Source organism: Nylanderia fulva, unplaced genomic scaffold (assembly GCF_048542155.1).
Source record: "Nylanderia fulva isolate GAGA-0341 unplaced genomic scaffold, ASM4854215v1 Scaffold999, whole genome shotgun sequence".
Taxonomy (NCBI): domain Eukaryota; kingdom Metazoa; phylum Arthropoda; class Insecta; order Hymenoptera; family Formicidae; genus Nylanderia; species Nylanderia fulva.
In genome coordinates, this window is record NW_028191133.1 from 21,150 (window position 1) to 33,311 (window position 12,162).

General features: G+C 39.4%; 2 protein-coding genes across 2 annotated transcripts; both read right to left on the minus strand.

The window, feature by feature from the left end:
* Positions 1-5,744: 5,744 nt before the first annotated feature.
* LOC146719404 (uncharacterized) lies at positions 5,745-7,245 on the minus strand. Its single transcript, XM_085490186.1, has one exon. It carries the CDS (start codon positions 7,159-7,161, stop codon positions 5,770-5,772), a length of 1,392 nt encoding a protein of 463 aa, XP_085346312.1. The 5' UTR covers positions 7,162-7,245; the 3' UTR covers positions 5,745-5,769.
* Positions 7,246-8,411: 1,166 nt separating this feature from the next.
* Positions 8,412-9,614, minus strand: LOC146719405 (uncharacterized). The gene has a single exon (XM_085490188.1). It carries the CDS (start codon positions 9,504-9,506, stop codon positions 8,412-8,414), a length of 1,095 nt encoding a protein of 364 aa, XP_085346314.1. The 5' UTR covers positions 9,507-9,614.
* Positions 9,615-12,162: the final 2,548 nt, after the last annotated feature.

A 12,162-nucleotide genomic window follows, 5' to 3' on the forward strand; every position in this document is an offset into this window, starting at 1 on the left:
GGAACATTTCCATCCTCCCATTGCAAGCTGTGATGATGCTGAGTTATCCATGAGGCCTGGCGCCTTTCCGACTTTATAAGCACGCTCCACGGCACAGGGCATGCGAAGAAATAATGTGACATGATATATCCTCTTCTCAGGATTGCCGCTTCCTTCACGATAAATCGCTTGTTTAGGATAAATCCTTGCAGGTCGACAAACGTTGGTGCGGACATGATCTCTTCGATGTGAGTCAGTCGAGAGGTATTACTTCACTAACATCAGACATCTCGCATCATCATGATTATGTATCCTCCTCCACCTCCTCCCCCTCTTTCACACGCGTATTTGTGTAAACATTTTTTAGGTGATTTTGCGCACAACGTTGGTCAACGGGTTGTACTGGATCACGCGATCGTGCATGATGAGGCAGTACGCAGTGGTATTATTAGGTATATTCTCCTTACACTCAAATTCCAATCTCACATCCACCGTTGCGCTCTTGACCGATTCGTTTTGTCGAGAACAATCGATAATCACAAACGGACCGTTTTGTAAAAACCGTGTGATGGTGAGGCTCGGCTCGAGATACTCGTATCCGTAATAATTTTTGCAGAAACGCGCATACGTGTCATACAAAATCGACCATCTGTTTCTATCGAAATCCAGATTCATATCGTCGTACGGATAACATTCCGAGTTCAGATAGAGTTTCACGTTGGTTAATTTACAGTTGTCGAATCGACTCGTATCCTCGGACATGACATTTTTACGCCCTGTCTGCAGAGCAAAAATTACATATCGCGGCTTCTCCAGTTGAGTCGCGGTCTTAATGGCCCACGAATGCTTGGTCGTACGCTGCAATAGCGGAAATTCGTATAGATCCCACGAGCGGAAACCCATGCTGAGGTAACGTCCGCTTTCCAGAGCGCGCAGCATCGACAGCTTCTTAATCTCGCTCAACAACACGTGTGGCATTCGCCATTGTATCTTGAATATGTTGATCACAGGCTCCAGTGCAGAATTTCCATACAGACAATTATTGTCGTTGCGCGCTCGTATTAGGATCAACTCATGACGCGCATTAATAACCACGCGTTTGTAATCCTCGCAAAATCCCAGCAACATGTGCAGCGGTACGCAAAAATTAAAGTATCCATTCACAGTAGTCGGGCTATCCCAGCCTGCATTTCGCATAATCACGCTTCTATCGGATGACATTGTCACATAGTTTTTCAGCAGACTTGTTATTCCCACATTCCTGTTGCGATCAATCTCCACACCATCGAGCTCGTAGCGAATTTCGTCAAACATGAATGCGACGCAATTATTTCCCAGCATCACATTGGATCCCTCAATTGGATGAGTTATCCGCAGTTCACCCTCGATGTAGAGGAAACTCTCATACGGCAACGTATATAAATCCTGTTGTTGTATGGGTATTCTTATCTCGTCGCTGTATCCAAATGTTGTGTTGGCAAACGGGTTGTATGTGTGAGTCTCAATCTTGACGATGCGATCGTCAAAGACTGGCTCTTCCTCGATGTTGAGAATCTCAGTCATTGTTCAGATGGCGCGCACCGCAAATCCCAAAGATTGTAAAAACGCAACGTTTGACGAGGTGAGTCTCTTCTTCGCGGTTGATTTGATATTAGCGAATGATGTTGTTGCTGGCCTGATTGTGTTCTTCGTGTCTTTATTCAACACGAGCATCCCGTTGCACGAGGGTGGCCCGCCGTCGTACGTGCAATCTAATTGTTATCTCTTCACCTCGAAAATCGAACAATCGTCCCTCCTGGTCAGTAACGCGTAACACTAAATCAGTAATGCTCCGTACGAAGACCGGCAGGTAAATGATCTGCGCCGGCGTTTCCGATATCTTATATCCTGGTGGTACCCTCGGTGAAAATTCATGTATCGTGTGAACGAGTTTATCGTTGCAGTATGCACCCGCGGTCACGTTACACTCTATGCGGATAATGTTCACGTTGATAATATTAATCGCCATGTTCGATTTGTGCCATTTTCGCGGTTGCAGTATACGATTCGAGAATCCCAGCAGCGATCCAATGTTGTTGGGCATGCTAAAGTTTACTCTGTAGGCACACTTGATCTCGCTTCTCATCGTATTGTAATTAGCGCGGAGCACAATTGGGTAATCGTCATCGTCGACACCTTTATCGCTAACAGCATTATGTTTTCGGGAAAGTGCGCGTTTCAAAAATTCATGTATCGCTTGCAGCTCGTACGATCCCTCGGGAATCGTAATTTCCGCATCGTCTTTGCCGTAGTAAAATTTATTATTCGAGGAATTCACATTCGATATAGTGTGATAAGTTTCAAAATCCGTCAGACCGAGCTCGTAGTCCGCGTCGCTCAATCTAGCACGTTAAATATTTGCACCCCAATTCCCCGGGGGGGTGAAAATGCCAAACTGTCGAAATAGATTGCGCGATTTCCCCTTTTTTTCATACGCCACCCAATGAAGTGCCAGGACCGCTGTGCTGTCCGAAATTTACGAAAAACCGTTTATTTTCTCGGCGGGGCCTTTTTTCGGTAAATTATTGGCATAAAAAACCTTAAAATATGGAAAGTGATACGGTTGCAAGTTGTGCAATTGCACATTTTGTTCCCCACCTTGCGGCATTTTTAAAAAAGTTTTTACGTTTTTTTTTTCCCCGTCCCCGTCCAATTTGTAAAGGGGGGAGATAAAATCGCGGCCTTCATGGCGCGATTGTGGCGTATTCCCCCCTTTTTAACTGACGTTGGGGGGGGCTTTTTGTCGTTTTTTTTTTTTTTTTTTTTTTTTTTTTTTTTTTTTTTTTTTTTTTTTTTTTTTTTTTTTTTTTTTTTTTTTTTTTTTTTTTTTTTTTTTTTTTTTTTTTTTTTTTTTTTTTTTTTTTTTTTTTTTTTTTTTTTTTTTTTTTTTTTTTTTTTTTTTTTTTTTTTTTTTTTTTTTTTTTTTTTTTTTTTTTTTTTTTTTTTTTTTTTTTTTTTTTTTTTTTTTTTTTTTTTTTTTTTTTTTTTTTTTTTTTTTTTTTTTTTTTTTTTTTTTTTTTTTTTTTTTTTTTTTTTTTTTTTTTTTTTTTTTTTTTTTTTTTTTTTTTTTTTTTTTTTTTTTTTTTTTTTTTTTTTTTTTTTTTTTTTTTTTTTTTTTTTTTTTTTTTTTTTTTTTTTTTTTTTTTTTTTTTTTTTTTTTTTTTTTTAAAAAAAAAAAAAAAAAAAAAAAAAAAAAAAAAAAAAAAAAAAAAAAAAAAAAAAAAAAAAAAAAAAAAAAAAAAAAAAAAAAAAAAAAAAAAAAAAAAAAAAAAAAAAAAAAAAAAAAAAAAAAAAAAAAAAAAAAAAAAAAAAAAAAAAAAAAAAAAAAAAAAAAAAAAAAAAAAAAAAAAAAAAAAAAAAAAAAAAAAAAAAAAAAAAAAAAAAAAAAAAAAAAAAAAAAAAAAAAAAAAAAAAAAAAAAAAAAAAAAAAAAAAAAAAAAAAAAAAAAAAAAAAAAAAAAAAAAAAAAAAAAAAAAAAAAAAAAAAAAAAAAAAAAAAAAAAAAAAAAAAAAAAAAAAAAAAAAAAAAAAAAAAAAAAAAAAAAAAAAAAAAAAAAAAAAAAAAAAAAAAAAAAAAAAAAAAAAAAAAAAAAAAAAAAAAAAAAAAAAAAAAAAAAAAAAAAAAAAAAAAAAAAAAAAAAAAAAAAAAAAAAAAAAAAAAAAAAAAAGAACAGAAAGGTAGATGAGAAGCTGGCTGCGTTAGAGAAGGATGTACGAGCGTTGGAGACTGCGATAAAAGAACTTTTGCGTGCACCAAACACTACCTCAGACATCTAATGAGCGGTTGGCTCGGAAACGTCCATCAAACAAACGTCTAGAAGAAGTGGTTACGATCGACGTGCTACCAAACAACAATGAGTGGTATCAGTGACCGACCCGGAAGCAGCAGTGACCGACCCGGAAGCAGCAGCTGTGAACGACCTGGAAACGGTGGTGAACGCGACCGCTACGATCGAGGTTACGATCATGTCAAACAGGGTTGCGAACGAGGCTACGAACAAGTCCTTAAAGGTTCCATACAAGGCTATCACCAACTCAGTAAGGGTTGCGAACAGGTCAGGGATGGTTACGATCGATTCAAAAGCGGTTGCGAACGGATCAGAAACGACTGCGAAAAAGGCTGCAAACGAGTCAAAGACGATTTTCGAATGGGTCAAGGACGGGAGTGAACAATGCTATAACGACTACCTAACCCGAAAGAACCTCGAAACAACGTGAACGAACCCCGAAACAACCCCGAAACAACGTGAACGAACCCCGAAACAACGTGAACGAACCCCGAAACAACCCCGAAACAACGTGAACGAACCCCGAAACAACGTGAACGAACCCCGAAACAACCTCGAAACAACGTGAACGAACCCCGAAACAACCCGAAACAACGTGAACAAACCTCGAAACAACGTGAACGAACCCCGAAACAACGTGAACGAACTCCGAAACAACCCCGAAACAACGTGAACGAACCCCGAAACAACGTGAACGAACCCCGAAACAACCCCGAAACAACGTGAACGAACCCCGAAACAACCCCGAAACAACGTGAACGAACCCCGAAACAACCCCGAAACAACGTGAACGAACCCCGAAACAACGTGAACAAACCCCGAAACAACGTAAACAAACCCCGAAACAACCCCGAAACAACGTGAACGAGCGAGAATGAATAGTGAAAATAACAACGAGCAACATAGTTTGGAGAGAAGGCAGTTGGTAAACGAGTTGCACGCGTCAGCGAGAAAAAATTTCTCTCGAAGGCATGTCATAGTGCAAGGATACGATGATCTGTGGCAAGCCGACATTGTCGAGATGCGTCCGTACTCCCGTTTCAACAGAGGTTACCACTACATACTCGCCGTCATCGATGTGTTGAGCAAGTATGCGTGGGCTGTACCACTCAAGAGTAAAGGAGGAAGCGAGACAGCTGACGCAATCGCTGAGATAATTTGAGACAGCAAGAGATGTCCGAAAAACATGCAAACCGATAACGGGAAGGAATTTTACAACGCCGATGTGCAACGACTTATGCGAAAACATGACATTAATCACTATTCGACATATTCGATATTGAAGGCGTCAGTCGTCGAGCGATTCAATCGCACGTTAAAGAACGACATGTGGAAGATGTTTACGCTGAATGGCACTTACAAGTGGTTCGACATACTGCCACGCCTCGTATCAGATTACAACGGACGCAAGCATCGAACGATTGGTATGCGACCCGCCGACGTTACCCCCGCGAGAGCCGAAAGACTCTTGGCTACCGTGTACAATCGTGTAAAAATCGCGGGCCCGGCAAAGTTCAAAGTAGGTGATCAAGTACGCGTCAGCAAGTACAAACAACTTTTCGAGAAGGGTTACACGCCAAATTGGACAACCGAGGTGTTTAAGATTGTTAAAGTGCAGCATACTAATCCCGTAACATATCTACTCGAGGATTATCGCAAGACATCTATCGCTGGAGCGTTTTACGAACACGAGCTGCATCGCGCAAATTGTCCGGAAGTGTACCTCGTGGAGAAAATACTGCGCAGGAGGGGTAACGAGGTTTACGTGAAATGGTTGGGATTCGACAGTTCGCACAACTCTTGGATACATAAAAACAATGTTATTTAATGTATTTTATTCAATCATTGTATAACATAATATATATTATACCATATATATATAAAAATATATAAAAATATATAACAAAAAATATATACTTCTCATTAATACATCCTCACAATATAATACATATAATAAATATAATTTACAACGGTATTCTATAATGTCCCCACGGCAAGGTGTCGGTCGACTCAGATACGACATACCGTTTGTCGTCGTAGGGACTTAGAGCAATTTTCGTCTCGCTGATGGTATACACTTTATGCAATTTCGATCTTATACATGACTGTTGACGCGTCATTTCAATCTCGTCATTAAGGCAACGCGTATAATCGTCGAATGTTATACTACGCGCTACGACGTTACTTTTGACGCCTTTTGCCTTTTTAGTGTCCTTTTTACCGTCCACCCGCAAAGCATACATTTTTGCTCTAAGCCCGACGAATTCGGTCATTATCGCGCCGTTATTCTCATCTTTCATCAGACCTGGCACCTTTTTATTCGCGAGTGGTATACCGTACGCATTATTCGCGGCGTAGTCGCTGGTATCGAATCGAGCGATATCGCGTTTCAAATTTTCATAGACATCCTGACATTTAATTTGATAAATTAAACTGTCCGTGTCGGTGTACATTACTCTACAATTGTCACGATAGAGCGGTGACATGTATTCGTGATGAAATTCATAAAGACATACTTTTGATATGTCGAGTATGCACATGCCGACGTAGATTGGTTTGTAGATTTTAACTTCGAGTTTGCGTAATTCAATTGCAACTAATTTTTCCGAAAATACGCTAGTACTATGAAAATTTGGTTTCGCGATCATTGCCTCCGCACCGTACCGTCCGTCCCATTTTGTTAATAATTTTACATCAACATGATTGCGCACATTTTCCATCGTCTTGCCAAATACCGCATTATTCATCAATTTATATAAATTTTTTTCAAAATCGTTTTTCGCATGTGTTCTAAACTGCGTGTTGAGTTCGATGTATTTTTGCAGCCACGCTGACTGCGTGAATTGTAGTATGCGGTATATTTTTGTTATGCGTAGCCCGTGGCGCGTGCACTGCTGTAGATTACGATAGTGTATCACGTAGCGCTTCTTATCGCAAAGCGTTGCGAGGAGTTTATACTCCCGCTTGCCGGGCGGCTTATCGCGCGTCGGGCAAAACGGTAGGTCAATGTGCGCGTCATGAAGATGCCGCGGATACTCTAAATCTACTTCGAGAACATAGCCTATAGGCGAATCGAACGCGATAGATGATACGTCAAAATTCGATATATCGTCGACCCACCGAAAATCGGCATACGGCAATGGTTGACACATTGCCCATCCGTACAAATTATTTACATCGAAATACATGAGGTACGATGAGGGTTTCGATGGGTCGTACGATTGCATGTACTTGTTATTAGCCTGTGCGTATCGGCCTGAACATTGACTAAGGCCGCCGCGTATACCTCGTTCGACAAACATAACCATGTCAATGTCTGTTAATAATTCAAATTTTATATTCGTATGTTTTAACATGGCGTCCCATGTATATCCGGGGAGAGTATAATAATACGCGGGATCGAGTCCGTAACTTTTTATACAACTATCGCGAAAATTCTCAAATATATCAGCCAATAACAAGACATCAATTTTTAAATATAAATCGCTATATTCGCCTAGCGTTCGAAGGGAGAATCGGCTCCAGACGGTCTCGGCGTGCGCGTAATCACTCTCGGATACTGTGTCGCCGGTTAAGGAACTGTAAAATGAGTCGCGCGGCGGTAAACGTGTGTCTTGTAATCTGTCCACGCAGTCAATGTATTCGTACGGAAAGACGCCCTTCCGTGTCAATAAATTGAATTTTTCACTAGTTAAATTTTGATATTCCGAATGTAAAATTTTTAGTTTTTCTTTATCCAAAAATGACGCTAATTTGTCGAGACTAGCGCTGAGAAATTTATATGAGTCTATGAACCGTAATTTAATATAATTTTTCGAATTATTATCTTGTGTCAATTTAACAGTCTTCGAGAATGAAATGTATTTTTCCTTTGTTATCGGCAGTAATTCGATTTCCCCTTCGAACGCTGTGGCTATGTCCTCGATAATGAAATGCGCGTCGTAGCCGGACAGATTGTGAAAGACTATAGGAATACAAAATGATTCTTTGTAATTTAAGTTACAATTTGAGTGCGCGGGACCCCTGTACCGCCCGGTGAGGTGGCAATGATCGCGGACGCGTGTATCGTCTTCGTCAAACGGTTTCTCACAAATGTGACAATGCGTCGCGGTGCGAAATTTTAACCACTCGTCAGGCGTTAAATTTACCGTGAGGACATTGGTCGTTAAAATATTTTTTACGCGGATTGCTAAATTTTTAAGCTGTTCGGCGAACCACGCGACGCAATCGACACTACGGCGGGAATTGTACGCGGACAACGAACTGTCGTACGAACACTGTACGTAATACGCGATGCTGAACACTTGATGGTGTTGATGATTTTTGGCATCTTCGGTCTTTGCCAAAACACACTCGAGATCGGCGTACACTACAAACGGCAGCCGCTCCTTCCTCGTGTAGTTGTCGAAGCTGAGCCACTTGTCCTTGTCGCTCGGCAACCGGATAGCGCAGTCGTTCAGTTTCCCGCAATCTTCCATATGCGCCTGCAACTGGTCCTCAGAATAGAAATAATGTAGGCATCTGTAAAAAAAATAAAAAATTTAATTAGAAATATTTTAAATATAATTTAAGTTTACTATATACTTACCGATCGCAAATAAATTTTCTACATTTGTGTTTGCTCAGTTGCGAGCTCACGAGACGTAGACAGATTTTTTATGCACGCGAAATGTCCAACGCTGTTTTCGTCCTCCACGTACAGCAGATTGACGTGCCTGTCCTTCTTTTTTTCCGAAAGACGCAACGGGACGATGTTCTCGTTCTCGATGATGTATACGTTTACGGAAATGTCGTTTGCAAGTTCGAACTTTTTTATTTGATTCACAGTCACTGGAAACTCAATGTTTTGGAGATTCAGCACTGTTGTGTAATGCGGATAGGAGGATTCTCGATCCACATGTATATCAGCGGGGTACAGAGCGGCCACCACCGACCATGCGAAACACGCATTGTCCGCTGATCGCACATTAATCACCGCTCTCTTTGTTACAATTTTTTGCGGTAATATGATACGACATCCCGCGCGCATAGGATTATACTTGTTGATATTCACTGTCAAATCTATTATCCGCGACAATGCCCAACCGCTATCGCGTTCCTGGAACTCTTCTAGCGATGCTAGCGTGGGCTCGATTACGCGGCGCTCGTACCACTCGCGTACATCGGACGTGCGAAAGAGTTCAAAGTTTCTCGTGTTAATACTTTTATTGGCGCGCTTGTCACCGGACACAAATTCACCGTTGAAAACAGTGTTCACTTTTACACTGGCGTGTCTTTGTAGCACATTCTCCACGTTCTCGACTACAATGTCTGCGGCATTTTCCAAAAACTGACGCGGTTCGATGTGGTCTGCGTTAATTACCGCACCGGTCAGTATACGGCTATCGAACGCCGTATCGATTTCGCGCCAAACGAGTCTTTGCGCGTTATTGCCGCCGCCGCTGCCACTAGGTATGGATCCACCACTAGGCATGGATTCACCGACATATCGTCTCTGCAAGCGCACCTTTGCACCCTCGAGTCGCGCTATTCTCGCCACCAGAGATTGTCTATGTCCAATCGAGAGACGCGGACGCTTGGCACGGCTGCGTTCTTCCAGCTCTTCGATAAACCGTTCGCACTCTTGCAGCCATCCGAAATATTCGCCCAAGTTAGCAACTTGGCGGGAACGCTCCAACAGGTCGCGCTCAATGTTCTCCATTTTTGTAAAAAATTCACTTATTACAAAAAAACTTCTTTGCACACTAAACTTTTTTTCTTGCACCTCGAATGAAGCGTGCGCTCGCCAGTGGTACTATGGCCCGGCAGCTGCATCGGTCCTCATTATATATCCCGATCATCCCTTTGTTCGTGGGGATGGTGATGCAATTGTTAATTCGCGAGAAATATTTGTGTGATATCTTCGGAGAAAGTTTAGATATCGCTGATAATTCTTAGAAATACATAGATAAGGCCGCCCGTTACCTTTCATTTCACCCCGTCGGGGATCCAAGCCTGGATCGACACGCCGGATCGGATTAACATGTCGCAACCTGTACGGATCAACCCGCTTGATTGTCGGCGAACCTTTTGTTCTTAGTAATTCGCAGAATTATCTTATCAAACTTAGATATCCGATTGTCGGCGCTCAGCTTGGATTCTGAAACGGCGGCAGCCATTCGCAGAATTTTTATCTTATCAAATTTAGATGAAGAAACGCAACCCCCTTAGTAATAGATATCTGAATGTCGGCGCTCGGGATCCAGCTTGGATTTGGATTTTGCGGCAGCCATTCGCAGAATTTTTATCTTATCTTCGGAGAAAATTTATGAAAACTTTGATACCGCTCAAGCTTATCTTTGATACCTTACAAAGACGCCGCTTATCTTTGATACCTTACAAAGACGCCGCTTATCTTGGATTCGAAAACTTAGCTTATCTTATCTTGGATTTTCGGAGAAAATTTATGAAAACTTTGATACCGCTCAAAGACGCCGCTTATCTTATCTTATCTTGTTTATGAATATATCAAGTAACATGATCCCCTTATCTTATCTTGTTTATAAATATATCAGGTAACATGATCCCCTTATCAGGTTATCTGATATGTTTATAAACAAAGATAAGCTTATCTACTGATAAGACCCCCTCCCCCCGCGTGACGTCACCCCCCTCGCCCCCGATTCCCCCCCGCCCCTCACCCCCCCTCATTGCCCCTGGTCTAGAACCCCCATAGTATACCTACTTAACGGTTTTGCCGAATAATTATATTACAACGAGCATGCGCGGTTTCTCACGGGCGCCTCGATTCATCAATAATTACCGCGATCGCTCGCTCGCGCATGCTTTCTTCGAGCCTTCGTTGCGTCAATTATAACAGCGGCCAATTACGAGTAATGCGCTCAGGTCACCTCGCGCAATATTCGAAATACTCGAAATTATTGGCGCTTCACGCGAAAGTGGGCTCCGTCCTGAAAATTATAAAGGAGGAGCTCACACCCGACTTGTCAGCCTTATCGCATTCCGCCGTGAACCGCATAACGCAAAACCGCATACTAGTTAAACCGCAAAATTCGTTGACGACCGCCGCTTATTCCGTACTCTGATTTCGATTACGTTTTTTTTCTGTAAAATAATTAACGTTTGTAATAAGTTTGTTAAAGTGTACTTTGTCATTAAGTGTGTTTGAAAATTAAATTCTTTTTATACAAAAGTGACTTATCCTGTTGTGTCGCGCGATCCTCTCTCACGCAGCGCGTTCGTGAACATTGACCAACGATAACTTTCTCAAATATCTCAAACTTCTAGTGATATTAAATAAACACAATACGTTACCAATTATCTTTGCAATAATTGCAAATAACAAATAATACTAAAACATTTGCAAAATGTTATACATATATCTATGCGGAATATATCACGCAAATAATTGTATATGTAAACGTGAAAATTGCATTACAGAAAATTAGTTAAAGGGAAAGAATAATGTTGTTTTTTAAATAACATATTTATCAAAAAATTAATTTGGTAGCATGGAAATTCTTTAAAGTTTTTACCATTTTCTTAATCATATTAAATTCGAATAATATTTATATAATAAAATAATAAGAAATTATACAAAATGATATAAAATTGTTATCTAGAACTTAATTAATTCGAATAAAAAATATTTTTAAAATGCAAACTTTTATGCAATAAATTAAATATTATAATAAGTAAAGTAATAAATTTGAAAAATATATAACTTAATAACAACGTTTTATGCCCACAAAATAACTTTTTACCTACTTATTCAAAAGAAGGTACTCAAAAATTTAAACGATCTAATAATAAATTATCACGAAAAGTAACTGATATGTTATTCAAGGTGCCAGTTCAAAGTGAACATACGTAAAGTGTATATTATCTAAATTTAGTAATAATATATTATCATGAAAAGTAACTGTAATATTTTATTCAAGGTGCAAGTTCACATTGAATATGCATACATATAAGTAAAACTGATTACAATTTGATTCTAGAAAATAAGTGCGATATGTTATTCTTAGTGCACAAAATATAATAGTCGTTTATAGAGATTTGATTTGAAATTCATACTAGCCCGTACAATGAAAAATAATTGCTCGTAATTCCAGAGTACTAGATTGTTAATGACTCAAAAAAATAACATGGCGGCCTGCTCTCAAAACACTATGATGTTTCTCGATGTCCATTTAGAAATAATGTCGAAGCTCTTACAGAATAATTACTACAACATTTGAAATACGAAAAGTATTACATTAGAAGAAGATTAGATTAGAATAAGGATTCAACGTATTTTTAAAAGCTCTACACACACATCGAAGTGAATATACAAAACTATATACAAATACCTTTTT

Bases quoted from the DNA above. Each gene is read 5' to 3' on its own strand.
- LOC146719404 (XM_085490186.1), bottom strand. From the start codon at position 7,161: ATGTTAAAACATACGAATATAAAATTTGAATTATTAACAGACATTGAC.
- LOC146719405 (XM_085490188.1), bottom strand. From the start codon at position 9,506: ATGGAGAACATTGAGCGCGACCTGTTGGAGCGTTCCCGCCAAGTTGCT.